The 27,577-nt window shown below is 37.9% G+C and overlaps 1 protein-coding gene across 2 annotated transcripts in view; it reads left to right on the top strand.

The window, feature by feature from the left end:
- Positions 1–27,127, top strand: part of LOC117382438 (inositol polyphosphate-5-phosphatase A) — a 228,377-nt gene extending 201,250 nt beyond the window's left edge. Inside the window, exons 13-16 of one of the 2 annotated variants that reach the window (XM_033979617.2) lie at positions 17,808–17,919; positions 23,090–23,158; positions 24,672–24,708; positions 25,818–27,127. In XM_033979617.2, the coding sequence (XP_033835508.1) occupies positions 17,808–17,919; positions 23,090–23,158; positions 24,672–24,708; positions 25,818–25,867 (268 nt within the window). In that variant the 3' untranslated portion in view covers positions 25,868–27,127. Of the gene's footprint in view, positions 1–17,807; positions 17,920–23,089; positions 23,159–24,671; positions 24,760–25,817 lie in introns of both variants that reach the window. The other variant, XM_033979618.2, reaches the window with a different exon arrangement.
- Positions 27,128–27,577: the final 450 nt, after the last annotated feature.

Here is a 27,577-nt window from a genome sequence, read left to right as displayed (position 1 = left end):
CACTCTGTTCCACCTTGTGATGTCATGTGGTAATACAGGAAGTGCTCCACTGTGTTTTTAAACTCCATACACCTTCACTAGAATCATTTGGAGAATTTCAGCCCTGGAATTGCCAATTACAAGGTGGAACGAAGCATTTGGAGATTTGGAGATGTAGCCAGACTAATAATAAACGGTTACTTAACATGTATGAGTGAAACAGAACACAACTCCGGGTATGTTTTTGAGAAGGTAACAACCTTCTAACATGGCTTGAAGCTCAAAAGAGTCAATTTTGCGTAATATAGGACCTAAGTTGCTATTTACCAGTAAGTAACAAGCTTCTCAATTTCCCAGTCAATTATTCACTATTAAAATCTTGGTTCTTACCTAATGCATGGCTGTGATTACATTTTAATTGATCCTTGTATTGATATGTACACCCCCTCACATTCTAATTGTCCAAAACGGTTTTACAAGCCTTTATCCGTCCTATCATTTGTTGAGATCAGATTGGTTTGAACTGCTCCCCTGTGCCTCTCTGATCTCGCATTACATTGATATTCCTCGCTGGGATGTCTTTTGGGAACTGGCCTCAAACAAATGCATTCCCGATTAGCCCTTTCGGAGCGGGGCAGCGGGCAAACAGGGGTGCTCGGTTGGAAATATGATTCACAGCGTAGCGTTAATAGCACTTGACCTTTGGCGGTGCCTGTGACTCAATCAGTGCAGATAATGAAAGGCTGTAATCAAACAATAATTACTTGATAAACTGCAGCAGTGGCAGACAGAGCTCAGACTAGAGAGAGGAAAACGCTGCAAAGAATGGAAGCGATGAGAGTTAAAATGACTTGAATTCAGAATGTATGTTAAAGACTTGTTTTTACTATTTTCTTTTACTACTAATTTAAGCCTCTTTTCCACTGGCACGGTTCACTTGGGGCTGCTCCCATGCTCTGGGCAAGGGTCCAGCGGCAGGGCTCTGCTCCGTGAGACACTGACGTCACCCAAGCATAACTGTTTTCTTAATACATTTCTGCCTTTATTTCGCTTCTCTTCACCTCAACACTGGGTTTTAGCATCTATTTATGTAATGCATTGGATTTGGTACATGTTAGATTAGCATTATGGATTAGAAACGTCACATTTTTTATCTTTACAAGAGCGGGAGCTAGTACCCTCCAAGGTCCCTCAAATGGGGCAGCACGGTGACAGTGGAGACCATACCGACCATACCGATCCACTCCAAAGAGAACGAGTAGAAATGAGTAGTAGTTTCATTTAGTAGTCTAGAGTAGTGCTGCATACACTACCAGTCAAACTTTTGTAGTTTTTAAGGCATCAAAAACATGAATAAACACATATGGAATGTCGTAAGCAAAAAGTGCACAATGGTTCAAAACAGTTTCAATTTTATTTTAAATTTTCAAGATGTCTACCTACTGCTTTGCATGCCACAATGTATATAATTAATTCTAAAACTATAAATCAATACGGATACTGTTGAAACCAGAGGCTTATATACACTATATAAAAAGACACATATGCTTTTTTCTCACTGTCTGACATGAAAGACTAAACTTTGTCCTACAAACTTGGCTCAGTTACACCAGTTCTGTCCGGAGGAATCGGCCAAAATTCCTGCCAATGATTGTAAAAAGCTTGTGGAAGGATATCCTACACGTTTGACCCAAGTCATTCAGTTAAAAGGCAATGGTACTAAATACTAATGAAATGCATGTAAACTTCTGACTTGGAAGAAAGCAATGAAAAATTGTCTTTAAAAATCTATCTCTCATTATTCTGGCATTAAGCAAAGAGAAATATTTTTGGTAATCCTAACTGATCTAAAACAGGAAAGGTTTAGTCTGATTTCATGTCAGACAGTGAAATAAAAGCATGTGTGTCTTTTATATAGTGTATGTAAAATGTAATGTAAAAGTCCTTCTCATGAACGTAGATATCCCTTTAGCAGTCATGTGCAGACTGAGCAGTACTGTGTCGCGTCGCTCTCCTGTGTTTTAAAAGCCCGTGTGTCTTCATCATGAGGCACATTTACATGACTTTGCATAAGTGACACACACAGTGGATTTACGGCCTGTAGAGACGCTGCTGCGCGTGCAACAGTGAACCATTTCTCCATCGGGACGCATGATCTGCAGACTGTGGAAGTAAATGGGCTCTATAGGCTTCAGGCTGAGATGAATGTATTATATGAAACACAAGGGCTTAAACAGTGCAAAGTAATGGACAACATGATCATGGGAAGTAGTTGGGGTACTTGGAATGACTCCCCCATTCACAAAACATTAAATCACTACTTCCTCACTAGTTGCAAGGATTTCCACATTTGCTTTATGTAAAACCCAGGAAGGTACAGTGCTGTTTAAATATATTAGGCATGTTTTGAAGATTTTAATGGCGGTACGTTACTTCTGCCCTGACGTTGGCTGGGACATGACAAACATTACCAATCGTTCACCAGAATTCCACAGTAGGTGGGTGAAGTGTCTTACATAAAGACACAGCCACAATATTCATGGTTTGGAGCTGGAAATTAAATGCAGGTTGCAGACTCCCCACTACTTTTAAATAGCAAAATTGAAAATGTAAAGGGACATGGACATATGGATGGACTTTCCAATATAAACTGTGGTTTGTTATCTAGTTATTAGGTCGGATGACTTTTTCTTTTGAGGTTTTATTGTTATTCATTTGCTCTTTTCGTATTTTAAGTTAATTTCCCCATTTTCTGACAAATAAAGGTTCTCTTATCTTATGCTATGTTAAATTCAAACTATTGGTGAGTTGCTCCTTGACACATTGGCACAAATTAAATAAAATTAGAATCCCCTCCTATATTTTCTCCATCTTTCAACTACAATATACTCCCTGTGATCATAACAAATAATAGCTAACACATATCCCTCACACATCCCATCTGCTGGTGAGCGTAAAACTACATCCACTCCTCTCCATATGTCTGTGGTAGTAGCCTATCAAATCCAACATGGCGCCCACTCCACATTGTCCTGTTTTTAATGTTCGACAGTGGGCTAGTTAAACTTAAACAACCCCCTCTCCCTCTCCTCCTGCTCTCCGCCCAAACAGACTCATGCATATATAGTGTAGCTCCGCCTCCTGTCAGCCTTGTCTTGTGCCAGTGAGCAATCAACCCTGTGCGATTGTTCCCCAGACCCTGACCATCTGTGAGGTTATTACTAGCTTTAGCACAGCCCAGCAGAGCGCATGCACACTTTAGCCCCGATCTATAAATCAATACAAGTCACAAACATTTAATCTGCAAGTTAATTCTGTCCTCGCAGTGTGATGGATAAGGAGGTGTAGCCGAGAGGGACAGGAGTCAAGGATGAAGTCGGATCGGATGTAACAGGGAATAAGTGAAAGACGATTGCGAATTGGCTGTGTAAAACATGATGACTGGGTTACACTGTGTAATAACACTTTAATTAGCCTTAATAAAGCATGAAGAAAGACCTAATTCACGATGAAATAGTTTATCAAGAACGATTTAGGGCACTTAAATTATTTTAGTAATTACTTAAAGAGGAGGTGTTACACTTTTATAGTGGATTCATTGTTAACACATTACATTCAGATGTTACAGTTTACTTTTTATTGTTTTGAAAATACTATATTTGCTGAAAACAGTGTATTCAAATGTTTAATACGTTTCATTTTCGTTTTTGATGCTTCAGAGCACTATCACAGCACAATCAGCTTGAATTTTGCTAATGAACCTACTGCACATTGCATTAGATTTGTGAAGTTGTCATGTATTGTTCTGTATTTATGAAAAATTGCTGTGTGGGAGTCAGATTGTATATATAAATGGACATGGCTAATCTGCTAGCTGCTGCATTTCAAATGGGGAGTGAGCATGGGCGCGCTTCCGGCCCCATCAACTCTAGGCTCCAATTCACTTTACATTAGAAAGCTATTGCCCCTCTCTCTGTATCTGCTGCTGTCAGGCTCATCATTTTCATCCTAAAATGTTTGTATTAACCCGCTCTACATGATCCTGGTATTTGTATTTTGCTGTTGTGTCCATTAATCAAGATACCAACATGAATAACTTCAAATTCGCCCCTATAACTGCTAGCCTCAACGAGCTTCATTCGACCGAGCGCTAGGGGTCATGTCACACTCCCTTAGTCCACTTCTTTATACAGTCTATGGTGGGAGCATGTTTTACATAGCAGTACAAGCCTCTAGAAGGCTCGGCCCACAAGCCTAAGTGTAAGGAGGGCTCAGATAATGCCCGGAGAGATTGTAAGATTACTTAAACATGCACTGATGACATCTAAAACCACTTAAGGCATATTTTTGATGAGGGAACAACATTATAACCTGGTAGAAAGCTATAAAACGTTAATGTTGCGTCATACTCCCTCTTTAATTAAGGGGTTAGGATATTGATTAAGTAGTTACTAAGCCTGAATCATTCTTTAGAGCGAAATGGGCAAGTGCAAAGGCAAACCAAATGTAGTTCGTGCCATGGGACTTTTGAGAATGGGATATTTGCTAGTTGACACCGCTGAGCTCTGAAAAACATTCCCACTATAACTGCCTCAGAGTTTTCTTACACAGTTTATTCTCTAAAATGTTTGTGTCACTGTGAAACTCATATTTCTTCACTTTGAGCCCAGTGTCTGTCACGGTGCTCCCTGACACGTCTGAGCACTGAGCACCCACATGAGGAATTTACCCCTGTTCTGCCACAGTCCACCTGGTGCCAGACGGCTGCTGCGCTCTGATTGGACGATACAGATCCTAGAATGTGGCTCTGATGTATTATTGACAGAAATCGTGGATCAGTTGGATTGGATTATCATAAGAAATACCAAAAAGGAAAATCCACAAATGCTGAATCCTGCCTGTCCATATCTCACCTAAACACTGTGGGCTAGTAATTCCTTCTTAATTCAAAGGTTTTATGATAAATATATGGCATCAAAGGACCATTACCATAGCTTGAAACCCATGAATAGAGAGCTGTAATGTAAACTGAACCCCAGCATTGGTAATTTTACTGTTATATGGTATTTTCACGCAAAAATCTCCAAAAGGAAAATGAATTTGTCAAACCAGATTATAAATTATAGTAATTGTATCTGCTATCACACAGTTTATTCAATCACATATGCAGTGGTGGATGAAATACTCAATTTTGTTACTGTAGTCAAAGTACAGATACAGAGGTAACAAGTAAAAGTATCACATGAAAGTAAAAGTAAAAGTATCACATGAAAAATCTACTCAAGTAAAAGTATTTAAGTACCTGTTTAAAAATGTACTTTAAGAGTGAAAAGTTTAAAAGTGTTAAATGTAGTGATATTGATTAAAAAATATACATATTTTGGTCAACAATACACATACATTTCTTAATTTTTTCATGAATTTTGTGTGTTTATTTGTGTTTGCTCAAAGCCAAAGCTTGAACTCAAAAACTAGTCACGGTGTTACTACAAACATGGTAAAAAAAAAAAAAAAATAACCCCTCAAATCATATGAAAAGTACTTATACATACTTATATGTACTATACCTAAAATTCTTTGCAAATACAGTACTTTACTACTTGTACTTCATTACCTTCCACCACTGCACATAAAAAATAAATAACAAAATAACTTCCTACCTTAATTTTTTTACATTTATACACTGCAGATATTGAAGAAAATCTGACCCAACAATTCCTGGTTAGATTACATTGCATTTTCATAGTACATATACAATGAAATTCCTAACAATTTATATTAGTGACAAGGTCCATTATCCTTCTGTACTTGTCCAACCATGTTCAGTAAATGATATTCTGCTTCCCCTCATCTTGCTTAAGACCCCTATAAGATGTTGTGATGCCATCTGAAGTCCAACAGTAGGCCCATAGTACAATGCCATGGACAGCTCCAGTAAACAAAAGATGAACATTTTCAACAAGAATCTATCATTTATTAGTTTGGACACAGTTTTTCCATCATATTTAAAGCCATTGCCCATTAGGTCTTTATCCCTGCTCCGACTATCTGCCTGAAAATAATAGGTTTTAGCTTACATTCCTCTTGTTTAGATTTCATATTTGAGATGGCATAACTACAGTAATGCCCCCTAAAACATACTAAAACATCTAGTATGTTATTCATGTATTTTGATTGATTCAGGCTAAAGCTTTTAGTACTCCTCTGATCTGATTTCTTGGGCCTTTTTTGCGCGAGATCGATGCAAAAATTGAATCGTGGCGCGGGCGGTTGGAGGGGAGGCAGTGGAAGAATGCGTTCTAGTTTAACCTGGTTAGAGGCAATGGGCTCTAAGCTGCAGTTTGAGTGACAGAGCAGCAGTGAGACAAGTGCATCAATTGTGATTTACTGGATTTTTAAAGCAGGAGGAGCTACGGGACCTGAGGAGGGCCAAAAGACTGCAGTTTAGTGCTAGGTTTTTAGAAAGTTTAAATGCAAAGTAAAAGCTTATGTAACAATAGTGATATTTCTTCAAGTTGTACAATTGATACACTGACTTTGGAAACTCTCTTGCACTTTTCTAGCGAAGGTTGTTACAATTTATATCACTGTGTTTCAGACGACAGCTCAACATTCTGTAGGTCAATAATATTTAACACAGATAAAATGAATAATGTTAAAATGCAGATTTGTTTTGTAATACAGTGAGTTCTTGGGTCTAGTCATTAATCGAAATGATTTGTGCTTTTACCTTTTGGCTATTTCATGGCAAAGTACAATGTAATCCAACAGAATAAAGTTCCCTCACCTGGGAGTATGACATCATCGCATTGTACAGTCTGAAAACCACCAATAACCAAAGTTTTACGACGTCATCCTTTTTTGGCTACTTTCATTTGCTATGTTTGACTTTGAAAAAGAGAATTAAAGTGCTCTCATTGGGTCTCACCTGTATAAATAAAGATAAATAAATATCACAAAATAACCAAGAGATGCTTTTGAAAGATTTTAAACCAGTGTCATATCTGGGTCCAGTGCTGATGTCAGGGGCACACAGTTTTGGTTGGAGGCGTTAACGGTGCTCTAAGGTGCTCTAAGATGTTCAATGTGGGGGCTCACATACCATGTGTTGGAGCCTTTTAACAATGGAGCGTACCCCCACTCACTACCATGTTTGCTTTTCTGTTTTAAATGTAGTTTATATGTAGTTAGCCCTAAGCTAATATGGCATTCTTTTTTATTGTAGTCTAATTTTGCGGTTGCCATTTAAACATTTTTTGTCAAAATTGGATGTGCTATGAAAGTGGGGCAGAAATCTTTGGGGGAGTTATTATATTCTAGTAGATCCTAGTGCCCCCTCAAGCCCCCCCTGGCTCCGCCCCTGGCTGACATATGAAGGTGACCAGCTTTCTCTCCCATAACTGAACAATGGCAAACAAAGTAATGTTGTTAAGACAGAACTTTCCTATCGAGGGCCATTGTTAAGGATCCTCTTAAGAATAGAGTGAATGTTGAGTGGTGTGGAGGATCACTGAGTGTGTCTTGAGCTCATAGGAAGTGTCCACGCAAGCAGCTGTGTGCTGTTTTAGCGAATACGGCTTATACACAGAGAGTGAGGTCAGCAGTGGAGATGCTACGGCCCTGTTCATATGAAGGAGGCCTGTTGTTCTCTGCGCCAAGTACCAACCATTTAACTGCAGCATGTGATTGTATGAGACACAATGATGACACTTAAAGCAGACCTGTTAATGCAGAATCGACTTTTCAGAGCTTTTAGTCATTTCATAATTGTCTTTCCTTCTCATTTACACTGTCAAAGTTGTTTTTTTGAGTAATCGCCTATTTTCAAGACGCCATACGATCATTGTTTTTACCGTCACCAGCATACTCCCACTGCTTTGAATTGTTCTTGAATTTTATTTTCTTTATTTTCTTAATCGGTGATACAGGTAGAATTAAATAGTCATTTTGGTACCAATGAAAAAAATCTGCTATTGCTCGCTACTGTAACCTGCAGCTATCCATTGGAGGTGCCGACAACTGCACGGGTCTTTGTTATGTTGACTTTTATGGCAATGTCAGTTCCCTTTGGGCAGTAAAGCAGTGGACTTGTTTCTTTTATTAAGTAAATTTAGATGAATATTGTGATTTAAAATATCCACGTTATAACACAGTGATCTATGGGTTTGATCAATTATAATTATATAGTAGACACAACCAGAGATAGACCATTTATTATGTTGCCACCATGCCAGAATCAGACATACATTGGTCAAATTGTCTTTCATTTTTTAATCACAAACTTGCTTTTATATAGCTCATTGACTCAACATGTGTAATGTCCATTCCTCAGTCCATTCTTGCACTATGTCTGCTTAAACTACTACAGCCTTTTCTTCACAGAGTTCATGTTTAAGTGTGAGCCTTGTATTGTCATTATATCTATATCCACTGTATTGGCATGAACAGCTCCTTTGTCTCTCTCAGCATTACTGCATCATCAGCTACTGTGAAGTGATGAGGGCCCATTGTCCACATATTAGCTGGAGATACTGCTGTTATAAGTCCTTCTTACCCATGGTTTAAATGGGAATCTGTGTTCTGATTGTCTTCATTTGTATGTGAAAAGATAAGTTTGAATTGTCTTGATGGCGTTTTACACTACACAATGCACTCTATAAACTTGAGATAGAAAGGAAACAAGATCTGCAAGAAAAAAGGTATGTAATTGGTGCACTGTGTAACTTTTTTCTGGTGGAGGGTGATAGAGCGCGGTAAAAACACTGTATTTATTCTGTCTAAACCAGGCTTGGAGAGATTTATCCATGTGTTTGTCTCCAGTAGGTTAGACTACTGTAACGGCCTCTCCAAATGAGCGTTAAGACAGCCGCAGTACATCCAGAACTCTGGTGCTCGGGTGGGGTACGAGCACATAAGTCCTGTGCTCAGGTCTCTGCACTGGCTTCCTGTGGCTCAGAAAATAGACTTAGCAGAGAATAGTAGCTCTGCTTGTGCACCAGTCTCTCCATGGCCAAGCGTCTCTGACAACGTATATCTCCGACAATGCAAATGCAGGCTCAGAACGGTTCTGTTCAGCTGTGCATGTCACTGAAAGGTTTCTGCGCTGTTCTCTTTTAATGTAAATTTTATTCTTTGTGTTGTGATGTTAATGTCTTTCTTAATCTGTAAAACACTTTGAAGTACTTGGTGTACAAATTGTGTTTATACAAATAAACTTGCCTTGCTTTGACTTGCCTATGTTTAATGCCATGCTGTGGAACATTCAAGGCAAAGCATTAACACCCTAAACCAGACAAGTTATGCAATTCTTCAAAGGCTATTTAAAAAAATCACAAATATACAAAAACTTAACATTGGCAATAAGTACAACATTACATATGGAGGCAAGAGACAGTTCCTGGATGAATGCTTGTTTGAGACGTGTGCTGCTGTGCCCCTCGGTATGAATAAGCTTCTCCTCCTCACTTCAGTTATGGTTACAACAGGTAGGGCATCTGGCATTAAAAGTTACTCAATACTGGTTACTGGTTTACTATAGTGGCCCATGATAAAATTGAACACTGCTACAAGATTACATATACTGATAACATGTGGATTCTTGGACAAGTTTAGAGGGGTTAAAGAGCGAAACATGCTGTACTCATGGCATTTCTGTGTTTGAACTGCCTGTAGCCTGAGCGGTGCCTGTGAGCCTCATTTACACAGCACAGTACTGGAGCAAACACATGTTATTGATGGAGTTTGGCTCATCTGTGTGGACTAGTGCTGGTCTGTTGTGTTTTACAAGGCTCCCCAGAAAGCTCCAGACTAACATGGGGACAAAAACTATGGAACAAATGGGTGTAAAAATGGCTATACTTCAAATGCTTTATTTTGTATGATCGACTGTCCCATCTGTAGCAAAGAACTTCATTACCACTGTGTAATTAAACAGAAAAGTTATTTGTAGTAAATTTGATCTGCTTAAGAATCATATCATCAAAACAATAGATTATAATCGAAATAATTTACTATAGATTTACTATAAATTTATTTATTTTCCCGGTACCGGAGTTAGGGTTACTTAGACTATTTAAACCGATGTGCGCATTTTTGTCATGGACCAGGAAGTGTGGCTGTTAGCATGCTAATTATTGTTAGCATTATGAGTAAATGCTAAATGGTCACATATTTATATTTCGCTTTTCCACCCCAAAGCGGTTTACATCAAGGAACTACTCCCCCATTCACACACACGTTCATACACCAGTGTACACAAACACAGTGTACCAATGATGTTTATGTCAAAAGCGGGATTCGAACCTGCAACCTTCAGATGAGTGAAAAAACACTCTACCAACTGAGCTACTGTGATGGTAAAACTCACTCTGGTCTCTGAATGTTGTGAAATACACTTATAAACTAATTGTAGTGAATAATTAGCAACTGTACCACTGCAAACTGTTAAGCTAGTTTGCATTTATAAGACATCAGAAAGAAAACAGGTACAGAGATAGGGCGTGGCTAATCATCATTGACGTGTGTTGGGGTTTTTGAATCAAGAGGTCTACAGCCAATCCTCTGTTATTTAAAGCATGTGATTTGGAGCAGAGGTTAGACTTTGGAGGAAAAAAAGTGTATTTTTTAGGTTTGAATTGCACTGATTTAAAAGTTTGCTTGTTTATGTTCATGAAATCAGTACTAAGAGCCATTTTAATTTAGTTTTTTTGTTTTTTGTGAATTGAAAATCAAAATTGGTCAATATGACTACAAAAATTGTGATATTTTTTTTTTCATATCAGCCCTAGGTACAGCGCCTTCAAACTATCATATTGTTTCCTATATAATATGGAGTTTTAATTGAGTAATAGTAAATTCCAGCCGGTCCCAGTCTACCGAGCCTCCTCCTCTCGTTGCTCCGCCCCCTTGACCTGTGGCCCTGATTTTACTTCTTATCAGTGCTTCCTGCCCTGCCTGTATTCAGCCCGTATTATGACCCTCATTACAAAGTGAACAGCTGAAAGGCCCACTGTTTAACCTGTCACTAATGCCGCTGTGTCAAAACCCTATGGTGTAAAAGTCTATGGTGTAAAAGTAGGTGAGACTGTCGAAGAATGTGTTAGGAGGAAGTGTGGAGCAGCCGTCCACGTCATATGCTTTTGTTGTGAAATAATATTTACTACAATGTGAGACACCATCTGATTATCCTTATATAATATTGGTGCAAAGTCTAAACACAACTGTGGACATATATGAGGTGTGTTGAAATTGTTTAAGTTAGGCTTGTAGTTGCTATATCAACTTATTCTTCAATGAATGAAAGCTGGAACAATATATTTTTGGTCAGTATTTATCGTGTGTACCTTTTCTAGTTCTAATATGATCATTTATCATCTATATTTGCTTCAGTAATAAATCAAACTTCAAAATTTGTTATCGTGACAGGCCTAGTTTAAGTCAAACAAGTTAATGAAGGGGCGATGCCATATTCCAGTGACACAAAATGACACGCTTACCGTAGCTATTTTGAACTATGAGTTTATAGTGAAATATTAATCTGTAAACTATTATTACATTGCCCCTGATCCTACATGGCATTACTGGAGCTCAATAATCCTTTAGATCAGGGATTCATAACTGTAAGACTACACACATCTCCTCACAAATGATATTTAAAGACACATGTGATACGTGAATGGGCTCCAGGTAACTTTGTACTGAAATCTCTACCTGCTCTAAATGTCCTATATTATGCAAACATGCATTCTTGTGAGCTTTAAGACATGTTAGAATTGTTTTACCTCATTAAAAACATACCTGAAGTTATATTTTGTTTCACTCACGCATGTTTGAGTAACTTTTTATTATGTCTGTCCACATCTCCAAAGCTCAAAATGCTTTGTTCCACCTTGTGATGTCATGAAGTGGTAGGTTTCAAGTTAACAGCTACTTTTACCTTTAGTTCAGTAGAGACGGGCAATCCCAGGGCTGAAATGATCCAGATGATTCTAGTGAAGGTTTATGGAATCTAAAAACAGAGTGGAGCACTTCCTGTATTACCACATGACATCACAAGGTGCAACAGAGTGTTTTCTGTTTGAGAGAAGAACTCAGCAGGGTTTGTGTGTTAAACGTGTGTGAAATAAACAATATTATAACAATTCATAAACAAAAAAATATTGTAATATGGGCCTTTTAACGTTGCCTGTTTTTTGTTTTTTTTACTCATTTAGATTTGGTTCAGTCTTGACTTTTCTCGCAGAATCATTCATTTAGATCTGATTTAAACCTACAGTAACAGTCCTATGATGAATCCTGTTTTAGTCCTAGTTTAGTCCTGGTTGTTCACTAAGGCTTTTTGAGATCCAGTCATCATTTAGACCAGGCATGCACAAACTGTGGCCCGGGGGCCAAATGCGGCCCTCAGACCAATTTTTCTTGGCCCTCAAGCTTCCAGCTGAATTGGCCCATATTACCTTGAACAGTACTTTTTACTGTATATTTCTGAAAATCTACTTTAACAAGCCCGTATCAAATATTTAATGTGTCCCACTGAGGATGTAAGTATGAATAAAGATCTAGTGGTTCAACTTGTAATAATAATACACATTTGAAGTATTCACTGTATTGGTGAACAGTCTATGGCTCAACTGGCCCTTAGCTTTTTTGTGTTTTTATGTCTGACCCTGAATGAGAAAAGTTTGGACACCCCTGATTTATACTTAAGTGCATTTAAGGTAGTAATTTGTTATATTTTTATGTGGTATTTGATACAAGCAGTTTAAGCTTCGCAGGTCTAGAATGTGAATGAATTGGTTTAGTTTTTAGTTAAAGTATTGACATAAGGATATAAGGAACAAGGTTATCATGATCTAAATATATGACAAATGATTTAAAGTATATGTTCAGTTCTTATTATAATAAAGCAATAAATGCAACTGCCTTCTCCTACATCTGTCTGTGTACCTTAAGGGCCAGTCCTCGCGCACAGGCCTTATCAGCTGTAGACATTAATTAGTGTGATTACTCTTATTACTGTCAGTGAGTGGCTGCTATGCTCCGAGCTGCTCACGGCCCACACACCCTCCGCCATGTTTGTCTCTGTGATAAGTTTGTCTAAAGCTAATCGCACACATTAATCATTTAACCCCAACGCGACACCGCACTGTTTACTGTTGCATTATGGGTCCATGTTATCTGAGTGGCAGCCAATGGAGGGTGCGGCAACACAGAAAGACTACAGCGAAGGCTATATGACCTTTTAATGACCAATCCAGCCTATTTTAACCACATCGGAAGTGTCTGGAGTGGATTCTGAGGAAGTTTGTTATCAGTGCTTTGTTAGGAACACAACTCTGGTTTTTTAACTCCAGAATTGGTGCTTTTGTCAGTAAGTAAAGCAGTAAGTCATGGTTGGAGTAATTGAGATTTTAGGTTAGCAATATAGTAAATGTTCAATGACCACAGTTATGATACCAGGCTTATGTGCCCAGCCTTATTCATAGCCATAGCTGCCCTGGGGTTAGACTAACAGAAGTAAGGCTGCCAATCTGTGCCATCTGCCCCTCTGACCACCATCAGTCAGTCACTCGCACACCACATTCATGTTGGTTCCAGTGTCTTGCCTAAGGACAAAATGACAGTATGTTGGGTTTTTACTTTTGCTTATTCTTTCTTTCAACTGGTCCTTCTTGAAAAACGAGACTTTAAAGGACCCATATTACACTATTTTCTTATCTATGTTATAATGTTGTCAATCAAAAATATATCCAGAGTTGTGTTTTGTTCTGTTCGCACATGTTTAACACACAAATCTTGCGTATTTAGGCTTCTAAATATGTTCTTATCTCAAACAGGAAACACTTGTGATGTCATGTGGTAATACAAGAAGTGCTCCACTGTGTTTTTAAACTCCATACACTTTCACAATTTTTTTTGATAATTTCAGCCTTGGACTCGCCAACTAAAAGTAATTTCACAAGGTGAAATGACATTTTGAGCTTTAGAGATGTCTTTCAAAATGCCCTTTGATCAAGGATTACTCAAACATATGTGAATGAAACAAAACTCCAGGTATGTTTTGAGGAGGTAACAACATTATAACATGACTTAAAGCTCACTACAGTAAATTTTGTGTAACATAGGATCTTTAAGTGTTGAAGGATGTAAACATCATGAGATTAGATTAAAGGAGGTTTAGGATTTGCACGCAACACTACACAAACACACTCCATTCTTGCCCTATCGCATAGCAAAGAACGTACTATGAAAATAGATTGTGTAGCATGTTCTCTCAGATTAAGCTGTTAGAGATAAAGCTGAGGTGAATCAACAGCAACAAGAGTCTGTATAAATAAATATCTTGAATACAAGTTACTAAAATATTAATAAAAGGAAATACTTCATTGGATGATTGCTTGAGAGTAATTTAAACCGCAGTTAGGTCATCTGGCCTCAATGCACAATACGAAAGTTGTTTCAACAAATGCACCTTTTAATTCTAGTGAAGAGAGGGATAAAATACAGTTTGTGAAGCAAGATTTGATGAAGCTTGTCAGTCCATTGCCAGTGTAACCAAATCTCTCTCCATCTCTTTAGCACCAAAATGGCCTCTGGTGCTTGTGTGAGTCAATAAAGCCATAGTAAGTGCAGCTGACTGGAGCATTGTTGGGTGTTTAGTGGCGCGGTCCATCCCTCAGGAAGCAGCCGTGTTTGGGCCACCCTGAAGTCACAATCCCCTTTGAAGGTTTGCTCTGTTTCAGCCTCTTTCAGCCTGATCAGGGATCATCTCCAGAGCTGCTGCTGCCTGTATCCCATCCCATTCTCTAGCCCCTCTTTTATAACGATTAGCATACCAAAACAGTCATGCATTTCCCCCATGGTTTAAAGGCTATTAATGCTAATTGGAGGCAGGGCTCTTCTCTAAGTAGGCCACAGCAGGTCAGTTTGTTCACCTGGTAGGGGGTGCTGAGTGGGGGTGCATTATAGTGCCTAATGTTCTAACCCCATAGACAGCTGAGATGATGTGGGAATGTTTGCAGTTTAGCAGTGTTCACACTCTCAGTTAAAATGATAAATGAGTGCAATCTTTTACTCACTTATGAAACTGTATGTAAGATAGATTTTGATTTTAAATTACCGGTACATAAATATGACCTAACTGTGTCCCAAGATATAAGATAAACATGTTAAAATCAAATATAGTTTTTACTGATAATAATGCTGATTTATGTGTTAGTTAGAAAAGCACTAGACATGATGGTCATGTTGTTTATTATAATTTTAATGTTTTGGTTCTCAAGACGATTATCCAAACAGAAAGCAGAATGAGCCTCATTTGGGTTGTCAGTTGCAATCATGAAATCCAGTTAGTTTAAACCTAAAATGACTCTCTCTGCCACTTGCAGACAATCATTTATTCATTTACTTATTTAATTTTATCAGGAAGTCCTATTGAGATTGTATTAATCATTAAGCATTAATCAGTGCTAGTGCAGCCTCTGCAGCTCAGTGAGTGAACTCTGGAGGTTCTGAGCTTTACATGAGGCATGGCCTGTCCAGAATGAAGAAAAACTTGTATGTGTCTTCTATCTGTAGGTTAAGGTAGGTTCATTTGAGATTGTAATACCTCTTTTCACTGTGTATAGTTTCAGCTATAAAAACACATGTACATGAATAAGTACAAAATAGATATAGATCAATGTCACACTATGGAACATTGGCAAAGCAATAACATATCCATGGAGACAAGCAGATTGCATGTATTCACAAGGAAAAGTTACACAGTGCACCTTTAAATAAATAGTATGGTTTTATTCTTTCTATTTATGGGAAAAGATACAGACCTCTCTATTGTATCGACTGAATTATCATCTATATTAGCAAGCTGGCATCTTTCTGTATCTAAAACTCTTAATAAAACACGACAAACAAAATGGCCATTAACTGATTCCACAGTCTCCAGTCTTCTCCTGTGATGAATTATAATCCCAGCCTGGTCTTTATTTCTCCATTATCTCCTCTGGGCTGTATCAGAGCTCCTGGCTGTTCCACTACACTTAGCAGTGGTCTCACTCAAGGAGCAAATTGGATTGGTTTTACACTGTGTAAGCCTGATGTTACGGCCCAGACAAACAAATGGGATAGCTGCGATACCGTTTGGCCAAATTGAATTCTCAACAATGTAAATCTCTATCTGAAGCACGCCTCAGTGCCTAATATCGCTCCATTGTTCCCAGACAGTGGCTTTGCAGTGGATAATGTGTTTTTAATAGCAAGCCTGGATTTTATCATTGTAATGCTCATTAGCTTGTGGTTGCTCGTGTTTCTGGAATCCAAATAAAAAAATTGACAATAAATATGATGTAATAATGCAAATTAGAGGTGGATAGATTATTAAAATATTGCTAACTGTGTGAATGTGTTTTTGAAAATGTGCAGAATTGGAATACTGATTTTTTTTTTTTTTTTTTTAATAAGTAGTCAATATTGTTTATAATATCGGCCTACTCATGTGTTGTAAACTTCAAAACAAGGGTGTAGAGTGATAATTCTGTACTTTTCTGGGTAATTTTACATTTTTTGAACCTCAACTAATACATGCTTTAGCACATTCTGTTGGATAGATCTCCGATATCTGATACTATAATAATGTTAAGATATTCTTGTTTGTCAATATCCCCCGCCCATAAAACAGCCATCCATTTTGTTCTGCATGAATAGCACAAAATGCAAATTGTTTTCCTGTTTTAAATGTGTACTTTAAATAAATCCTTCAATTCGTGTTGGTAATTAATTCCATGGTTGAAACGATCAAACGATTGGAGTTGAAGTCATTTTAACCCATGCAGGTGATCCATTTTTCCTGTGTTCTTGTTTTCCGATCCTTCGCAACTTGTGTACAGTTGGCAGAGGAGCGCCACCCTGATTGAGCCATCCGAGTGTTGAACGAAAGATTAGTGCGATGCCGGTCTTTGTAATGGACCTGCTGTTTCTATGGAGAACGCTGTGATCTCCGTCTCATAGATCTTACTCATAAAGATGTCAATAGTGATTCTCCTTCATTTTGTTCATTAACTGTTAATAGCTTTTCCGAACCGCCTTTTACTCTGCCATCATTTTAGTTTAATTAGAAAATCTTTGTAATCTTGCCTTGTAAATCTAATTTAGGAAGATTTACAAGACTGTTATAGTGTCATCAGGCTATGTGTAGTCTTTTATAACATTCAAGATATGAGGTGTTCACTTGTGATTGTACAGCATGCAATATGACAAAAAGATGAGTTTTTAGACGAATTAACAGGTGATATACTTGGATCACTCATTGGCTCTGTTGCTAAGTTCCAACCTTCCAACCACAGGGTAACGTGTTCAAATCTTGCTCATGTCTTTTGGATACATTTCTATTAGGTTAAAGTATATTTTATTGTCCTGCATTTTGTCCTCTGCATTAGACCCGTTTTTCTTATGCCACTGAGACAGGAACAGTGGGTTTTGGTATTGTATTCGGGGGGGATTCCACTCCAGATCTTGGGCTATAAGTTCTTATTAGATAGTTGTAGCTTTAGCCTATTATTAGGGTTGTCAAAAGTATCGAAAACCAAATACTAATCAATTCTAAAACTAATGCCGAAACTAGATACTCATTTTAGCAATATAGATGATGATGATGATGATGATTGATCAAATTTTAGTACATGGATTTTTTTGTTGTGCTTCTTACTGCTGCCAAATGCTGTATGTACCAAACCATGGATTTGTCTGGATTTCTGTCAGGCACTTGAGATTATATTGGTCATGAGTAAATATATTTGAAGTGAACTCATATTTGCTCTTTTTGATCCTCGCAGCTATCCGTACAGTGAAGACAGCAGCCAGGGCAAGCAGTACATGAACACCAGATGTCCCGCCTGGTGTGACCGAATCGTCATGTCTCCTTCGGCACGAGACCTGGTTTTAAAGGTAATTTCTGTTAAAACAATTTGTGTTTACTAACTTCAGAGCTCAAATCTTGGAATGTTTTGTGACCACTGAAAGTAAAGTAAATGGGACCTGAGAACTTGTGAAGTGGGGCGATTATTGATAAAGGTAGAGGAGATATTGCAAAATAAATTAAAAAAAACTGTGAGAAGTTGGCATCTCGGTCAGACCTTCTTTAAAATCACAGCTCTTCTTGGATGTTCCTGGGCTGAATGGTCAATATATATCAAAGGTGTTGACTCAGTTCAGACCTGATTCAAACCTGGTTTACACCTGGTTTACACCTGGTTTACACCTGGTTTACACCTGGTTTACACCTGGTTTACACCTGGTTTACACCTGGTTTACACCTGGTTTACACCTAGTATAGACCTAGTGTAGACCTAGTGTAGACCTGTGGTAATCCTGGTTTAGACCTAGATTGTTGCACCTCTTTTAGGGGATGTTCCTGTCCAAAAATGGTCCAATGAAAGAACAGTATTAGGGAAGTAAAGTATAACCCTCTGAAGTTTAAGTAGATTTTGACTTAGATTTTTCTCCATGCAGTCTATGGGACTACTGCTTCAGCAGGTGATATGATACACAGATATTGGGAGAACAAGCAAACTCCACATAAAAGGTTTCTGGTACAAGTACCAAACTCAGGAATTTCTTGCTGTGATGCGAGGGTCTTAACCACTACACCACTGATCATTGCCTACCATAACTTTGCGTCCCTTCCCCATTACTGCCTGGTGCCGTCTGTCAGCACACAGATGGAGGATGAGGTGAATTTGAATTATTTGTTTGCAGAGTTAAGCCTTTTGGTCCATTTGAACAGTTTATACACGCAGGCCCTTATAGAGCAGGGCCCCTTTTCTTCATTAAGCCTCCTCTTTAGTTCAAATCCATTCAAACACTGTCCCTCTCAGCCAATCTGCTGCTTCTCTTGTGTCTGTGCTCTACCAAAGTCTGTTCTCTCTGATTGTGTCAAAAGAAGACAGAGTTGAACATTTGCTGTATTTTTTCAAAACACGGGATGGTTAATAAAATAGTACTCCCAAACACAATACAATGGAGAGGATTCTCATGCTTGCTACAGAATTGATGACTTATTGAAAACAAATGAAACCTATTTCTAAATGCATGACATTTTTCTGTAAGAATATTGCCTTTAGGGAGCACTAGAATGTACTATTTGCATATTTACTTAACCATTAGCCAACACATATGTATTTAATAAAAAATCTAATAATAGTCTGTGAAGGAACCAGATTTTTATACAATTCTGCTTGCCGGACTTCCACCAGTGCCATTTGGGCAGTTGCAAGGTCTTCACTCCTTTAATCCTGGAACATCTCTAGGTGGTGGAGCAGTGGTAGGGGCATCTCCCTACCACTCAGGGCACCGTTAGCTCTGCCATGATTATGGCCTTTGTGATGTTGGGTGGAGGGATGTAGTTGTGATCTGCTCTAGGAACTTAAGATCAGTCCTCATCTCTCACTCTCCTCCTGGTGGCCGCAGAGATTTGTCTTAGCTGATGCTGCCAAGTGCCTCTCTTCCTTGGCTAAGAAACTGGACTGAAGATGTTGAGCTAGTCTTATTTGCTTCAACCCTGCACGCCTCAATGACCTCAACTAGCTTCCACAGGACTTGGTCATGGTGTCATCCATAGCAGCCCTGAGTGAAAGGAGTTTTGCGGTTAGAGAGCACATGTTTTGAGCTTGGATTTTGCTGAATTCTTCTGTGCCATACCATTGGTGCAGGGTTTGTGGGCTTTGAAGGGTATCGTAGGTGGATCAGCCCATAAGATGGTTCCCTCGATCACACCCTCCCATGTCATCCATCTCCCTTGCTTGGATTGGCTCACCGCTTTGGCTCTTTAGCCTTCCTTTTCCTCCTTCGAAACCTTAAGGACTCTCAGCCTTTTTCTCTCTGCTTCTGTGACCTTAGATCACATTTTAGCTGTTTTCCCCAACTGAGACCTACTCTACCATTTTGTACTATTCCTACGTCCTCCTGGTGGTTCAAACGGGTTGTAGCCTGCTGCATTGCCTGATCTGCATCACATTTTCTCAGTACAAACTTTAGCCTTGGTGTTTTGTGAGTCTTTCACCTCAAGCACCAGTCAAACCTTTTCCACTTTGTAGCCCAAGCTGATGCTTTTCAAGGTGTGTCTTCAGTGCTGAATTGGAAATTGTAAAATTATAATTAGATTGGCCTATTCACCCATGTTGTATTCTCACATAATACCACTAGATGCTGTCTTGGTGACACGCAGGTGATACCGCCAGGCCAAGTTACAGAGCAGGTATTAATGTATTAATGTCATACATAATTTTGTAATCAATAAGAATGGGTTAAAGTTTTTCGTCTTCCCATAATTGTATTTTTAGCGCAAATTCAAAATGCATTAATCCTTCAATTGACTATAACCATCACAACTGCAAAAAAACAGGGAATAAAACCAAAGCTACTCTCAATACACAGATATTTTTTTAACAGTTCATTTTCAAAACAGACTCTTATAACTATATACATTTCCTATTGTATGATCATTAGCATAGCCATCCCTACTAAATCAGTATTAGTTCTGCCTTAATTGAGACACCAGCTGAATCTTGTGAATTCTGAGAATAATGGGCCATTTACATACAGTCAGCCCATAAATCCTGCAGCAGATTGACAACTCAAAGCCAAGGCTAATTTGACAGCCTCATCACCATTATAGTCACTGGTGTTTGAGGTCATTAATTTTATAACACATGAAGTTAATTTGCTGAATAAGGCTCGGTTACATGGCGTCATTGTGGTGCAGATGTGAGGAGGGGGTTTAGCTGGGGTGTATTGTGGACTAACGGCCCCCAACAGGAGACCACTCAGGAAGTTTGTCTTTCTTTTGTTCGGGACAAATGAACAATTCCTTCCTTAGCTTTCTTCCCAGGATCCAATACATTTCATTACAGTTTAAAGACACAGTAGAGCTACTAGCTTTTACAAGAGGGCTGAGTTAGGTGTTTGGTAACTTTTAACACTTGGGATTGTGATTTGTTCTTAATGACAGGGCACGGAATTGGTGGTTTACACTAACGTAATGTCAGATGTGGGGCAAGAGCTATTTTTTCCTGTTGATTACACTGTACTGTCTGAGATTTTCAAAAGATAAATTCACTAAGGCTGAATCTGATCATTTCTTTCTGGACCTTATCCCTACTACTGTATATTACAACTACAATCCATATTTTAACAATATTCATTTTAGCTGCCCCTCTGTATTAAATATTATTTACCTATAGAAAATTCTCATGTCATCTGAACCCAATAGCAGAATATTTCATGCCTATAAAGGTTCAACTCTAAAATAAAACTTCAATAGAGTAGTTGAACCTTGCTCTAGCACTGGGTATGTGTAATCTCTCATTCATCCAGAAGTGCTCCAAAAAAAAATTCTAGCTCCGTTTGCGTGTGTATAATATTATTTGTTGTGGTAACTCCAAAATAATATATTATAAAATAAACTCCTATATATAAAGATGTTGCATTGGCTATTTAACAAAAGAAGAGTTCACAATTGCCAATGGATTCAATATGACGTAAGGGTGATTTTGAATTTTTATTTTTTATTTTGCATATGTTTTTATGAATTTGCAATAATCTCTGAGAACATAATTTAAACACATTTGCGGCTTTGGTGCTGGTTATTTTTCAGACATTTTAGTTTTGTTTACTATCATTGAGGGAGCTATTATTTTATACATTTTTCTTATATTGCATTGTCCAGTCCAGTTCTTCCAGTTTCACCTCTCCCACAGTTTGAATAAGCCTTATAAGTAGCCTATAATCACACATATCTTAATTTGTTTCAACTCATATTGACTGTCCTTTCTCAATTACTGCCTCACTCTATACCACAAACACTATATCCCTTGAAATAGTGCTCTTGTTAACCCTCTTTCATTGGTAATATCTCCCATCTCCCTTTTCAATAGTGTTAGAAGCCTGATCCACTCACAGCTGGCCTCCTATTTGCTCTCATCCCCCTCAAGCGCTCGCTAATTGCTTGTAATACGGGACTCTAACTGCCGTGTGTGCGTCCAGATTGCCTTTCCCCGGACACACAACCAAACCCCAGGCCGTAAACACCGCGGCGTGTGGCGTCATCGATCATGCTGCGCTCGGTTAGCTCGCCATCATGTTATTTTCTGCTTGCCGAGCCCTAACACGCCAAAGGTTGCACTAGCTTGGTACCGCTGATAATGAATGTTTAGCCAAGCGCGCGCTACGGCTTCCTTTCCCTCTCGCTGTTAACTCCTATGGGTAATTTGTTTATCTGTCGAGAGATTATGCAAGCCGAAAATCCACCATTTTTCTACCCTTTGTGAATTACCGACACTGCGTTTGATGAATGTATCTCGGTTGGGAGCTCGCGTTTTTGTAGTCTGTAAAGGTAGATTGAGGTAGCGAAAAAAACTGACCCAGTGGTGGTGTGAAGTTAATTTGGATTTCACAATATGCTTCATTCTTGTGTCTATTCAGAAATGGGACACAGCTGAGCGCATAGGAGCGTTGGACCACCGAGGGGCGCTGTGGGGGGAGGGGCGGCGGCTGTTCAAAAAGTACTTAGTTCGACCAAGACAAGCCAGATTGCTTCAGGAGACATGAGCTTTTTACTGGATTGGGGATAGATTCTTTGTGCTTCTAAAAGTGATAGAGAAATGTGATTATGTGAAATGACAGAACATGGTACATAGGGACTTTTGAGTTTCGTTCATTTTCACTGCGCCGGTTTTGAATAAAGCATGGGAATTCAACCAGCAACTTAAAGAGAAGTTACTGATGTTCTTTAAGATGACTAAAGTTTTATCAAAAGTTTTTGTCATGTGCTTTATCTCAACCCCAAAATATCCACGGGTTTCAGATTGATACAAAAGATATATTTATAGCACAGTTGCAATTAACAATTCAAAATTAAAAAGAAAAAAAGAGAAAAGTACTCAAAATGGCGTCTATATACAGGAAGCTGAAACACGTGAGTATAGTATTGTGTATTTTACTTAAGATAAGGGTAAGGGTAATCATATTGAGGTTAATTGGGTATGACATAACAGATGCATTGGATATTCAACAAAACAAGTATAATCTTTTAACATGTGGTCTGTGTTTGTCTCCTCAGCCTGAAAATGAAGAGAAGTCAATAGTGTATGATAACATTGGGCCCAATGTCTGCATGGGGGACCACAAGGTAACCACTTCAACTACATATGAAAGATTGTTTTAATATGTTATAACTTGTATGCTTGCTACAATTATTTATGTTTATGTTTTTTCCTGTTGTTTTTTTTTTGGGTCATTACAAAATAACCACTTTGTTTTTTTCTGTCCAACAAGCACAGCCCTGATCAAATTCTCAAAATCCTCCAATTAAACATATTTAAGAAACTATTAATGCTTCAGTGTTTCCTGCATCAATTTTTCATTCATTCATGAAATTAAATGTCTGTGTAGCATCTGATTGTCAACAGTGATTACCAATCCAGTGTACTTTTTTAACTACAAAGAAATATTCTTTGTAATTATGGATGGATACTATGGCAAAATATATATTTTTTCCTTTTATATTGATTTTATTTTATTTATTTTTTCATTGAGCCAAAAATACTTCAGTGTATTCACCCAAAGTCTGACCTCTGCTCTAAATAACATGCTGTAACTGATTGTCTGAAGACCTCTTGATTAAAAAGCCAAGTGGACCATGACTTTAACAGTTAGAAACAATTTGATTTTGTATATAGTAGTTTACCATGTTAGATGTAGGCTACATCTCCATGCATGGCTTTAAATAATGCTTTTTAGTGGTATAATCTTATTCATACAGTCAAAATGGCCGCCCTTCTCTTTACATTTTAAATACACGTCTAGTGCTTGTTCCCTGTCAGACAGTGGACCCAGGCGCCTCGGGTTTGTCCCTTTCATCGTTACTCACAGTGGAGTGTACATGAGAGCTGACCCTTAGCACACTGACCACTAACGTCGCTAACACCGCCAACACACACCAGCGCTAAAACCACCGCTGCTTATGTTTAAAAAAATGTCCGCCGTAGTTAGCACCGAGCTACAAAAATGCGGTGCGCTGGTCTGTGAGTTTAACCTCTGAGTCGGGGCAGTCCTAACAGGACAAGGGCTCACTTAATACAGTCTATGTGTGCTTGTGCTCTCTCTCTCACTCTCTATCTCACTCTCACTCACTCTCTGTCTCACTCTCGCTCTCTCACTCTCTGTTTCTCTCTCTCAGTGATACGTATCTCAGTATGCATCGGAATGGCATTCTATAGCTCTCCTTCTAAAAGACATTAAAAAATAAATGTTATCAATTGTTATGACCAGTGTGGCATATCTGTTAGATGGGATTTACACTAGTGTCAAAAATATACTAAGTTCAAACTCAATTTTGATTCTAAGCAGTCATTTTGCCATTTACAACAGAAAATATTAGTGGTTTCTTCAATGATACTTATAGGCCCCGTATCGATACTTGTTTAGATGAGTATCGTTTCAGTTGTAGCTTAAGCATTGATTATTTGAGTTTTATTATGATATTATGATATTGTATTCAGTTCAGTTCAATATCACCATCGTCATTTTAGCCCATCAATTTGTTTTTCTGTTTGGCGTGCCTATAAGTACACCGTTGTCATTTATTTTTTCGGATCAATAACATTTGTCAGAGTCTAATGTCTAACGCTCTCTCCCTGCAGCCTGTCTTCCTGTCCTTCCGAATAACAGCGGGGGCAGGTAAACCTAATGCAAATAAGCACAAGTGTTGTGTGGTGCAGTGATATTGTGGTAATTATCCATTTTTTTTACTATAACACTTCCATTCTTGCTCTTTGTTTCCCTTGATTTGCTCAGTTCTACTTTATTTTCACTCCATTAGACTCAGTGCTTATGTGACACCATTTAAAAGGACTGTTCAGTTTTTAAAGCGATTTGTAAATGTTACAGGTTGCAAGAGCCGTAAGCAAAAACACAATAGCAAGCAAGTGACAATAAACTCTCATCTTAATTTAACCGAGCCATAACCAAGCACTCTGTTCAAATGTCTAGCTTTGAATTGACATGCAAACTATAATAAAGTGCATTAAATAAACTAGTTTTGTCTCCCATTTTAAGAGGAATTCAAAAGATTTTTTCACCAATATTGCTTTTTTAACTTCTGCATACACCCTTAGATGTTTGAGTAATTTAGCAATGAAAATAACTTGTTGGGTATTTTTAAAAGTGGAATTTTAACATTTGAAAATTTGAAAATGACTACATATTCACTTAACCCTACATTTTGCACTCCTATCCCTTATAGCATCCATAAGAAAGTGAACAGGGACGCAGCCCATACAAGCATATTGTATTTTGGTGCCACTTTATAAAAAAACCCAAAACACTTTAATTAGCCTCAATAAAGCATGAGCAAAGATTCATAATGAACAAATAGCTACTTTTAATTAATACCCTTTAACGGCCTAACCCTAACCCCCTAATGAAGTACTAAGCCTGAATCCTTCTTATTAAACTGTTCATTTTGTTCAAGCTTTATTGAGGCTAATTAAAGTCCAGTTATTACAAAGTGTTATCAATATTTTAATTACTTTTTCTGCTGGTGTTACTTACCATAGTATAACTTCAGATCATGTATTTTGAGTAGAAGAGCAATAGACTTTAACAAAACTGAACTGTCTCTTTAAAAATTTGAAATGGTGGTCACATGATTAACTAACAGGAAATAAAAGCTCTGTTTATTTCCTTATGACACACTTGTACTTTCTTTTCCAAAAAAAAAAAAAACCTCCATAACTTGCAACTGGAATATTATTTTTTTAAGGACCGTTCTGACATTTTCTCTCCAGGAAAGTGTTGCCAAAGGGGGGAGCAGATTTTCCGTGAAGCGCCTATGTGAAAATCAACCATGAAACAACACAACTTCATCAACCCCCGAAAGACTCCACCTCTGCTCCTCTTCTCAATGGCCGAATCCTTTTTTTTCCCCCCATAAAACACTCCCTCAACTTGGACACAACAACATGGCTGACCTCACCGCTACATGCCAACCCCATTCCCTGGAAACAAATTCACAAAATAGAAAAAAAAAATCTTAGGACTGGCCCATGAATGACTGTGTTCTATGCCGTATAGCCTCTTCTTTGCCAAAACTCTAATCAAAATCAGTGCGACTACTTTTAGACACCAAGACGCCATTTTTAGTTTTGTGTATAGAGCTACTTTCCATACAGTATGTAAGAAAAAATACCGTGTGCAATGCAAAAAAGAGTTGTATATCTATATTGTTAGGTTTATGTACATTTGACAGTATAGCATAAACTTGTTGCTGGTTTTAGTGCCGTTTTAAGACCTCTATCCTCTATCAAGTTATAAATATATATAATTTTTGCTGTTCTGTGTCTTCAATTTGAGTTGTCGTGTGCCCAACTCACTGCCATGCCTGACACATCTTTTCAATTTATATACTGTACTTTTTAAAGAAATAATTTATAAATCTTTACCAAAATGTTTAAAAATGCTAGCAGACAGAAAGAAACACAATATTTTCTTTGTTTTTTTGCCTAACTGAATGTTTTAAGCAGTGCCATAGACCATGCAAGTATATAATAAGATATGTTTATGATAGCACTCACATTATTCTTACTCTTAACTTATTTACCTATATTACGGATCTTTGAATGTGATATTTTAGATAGGCTTGGGTTAAACTGTTTTATTTTTGTCTTATTTGTTACTCCATTTTGGTGCCAAGTATCCACACAGAATGACGTGTGTTTTATGCTGGTAAATGGTATTGACTTGTTAGACTCTAAAACACATTGGGAATAAGGCTTTTATTTGTATAATTGTAGCCTACAGATAAGAGCATTACAGGGTTAAGCTATACCTTACACTACATACTGATTTCTATGGTTGATTTTGCTGTCTCGACATCACCGTGCCTGCATTTTTACATTGTCTTGTGTGATTTTGGTTCACGGTTTTGTTGCTGCTGGTCATTTTGAGTGTACATTGTAGGATCTTGAAGCCGCAGTTCTTTCATTCACTCCATGTTTAAATAAAATCAGCTGATAGAGATTTCCTTCTGCTATAGCCCCATCTCTGGACTGGCCTCTTCATAGGTGATGCAGTTCTTGAGCAATAAAAACATTAGAGCTAAAAATCTGGTTGTCTTTTTTTACACACCATTCGCACTGTGTCAGTGTTATCCACAATATTCAAACTTTCAATATTCAGACAGAGATAACGTGTGAATTTGATTATAATGATTACTAGCATATTATTTACATGCATAATTGTTTTATTTGATCATAGTTCATATTCTGCTATTATTAATCTTTGTTTTATGTTGCACCATATTGCTAAAGCTTATTGCTAGTTTGTGAATTTCGTTAACTGGCCCGACAATTAAACTGCAGCAAAATTTGTATATTCTGTAGTGTAGCCTATGTCTCAAAATCGAAAAACGATTGGAAAGGTGAAATGCAGATTTTGTATTTCTGCTGCCTTTTTTATTTTATTTTTTTAATTTTTAAAACATATTCTGCCCTTTTCAATGATGACCCTTGTTTTTGATTTATTTAATAATTTTTTTTGTAATTTGGTT

This window comes from Periophthalmus magnuspinnatus, chromosome 15 (assembly GCF_009829125.3).
Source record: "Periophthalmus magnuspinnatus isolate fPerMag1 chromosome 15, fPerMag1.2.pri, whole genome shotgun sequence".
NCBI lineage: Eukaryota > Metazoa > Chordata > Actinopteri > Gobiiformes > Gobiidae > Periophthalmus > Periophthalmus magnuspinnatus.
The sequence above is the reverse complement of the archived record's forward strand: the minus strand, read 5'-3'. Positions and strand labels throughout refer to the sequence as shown.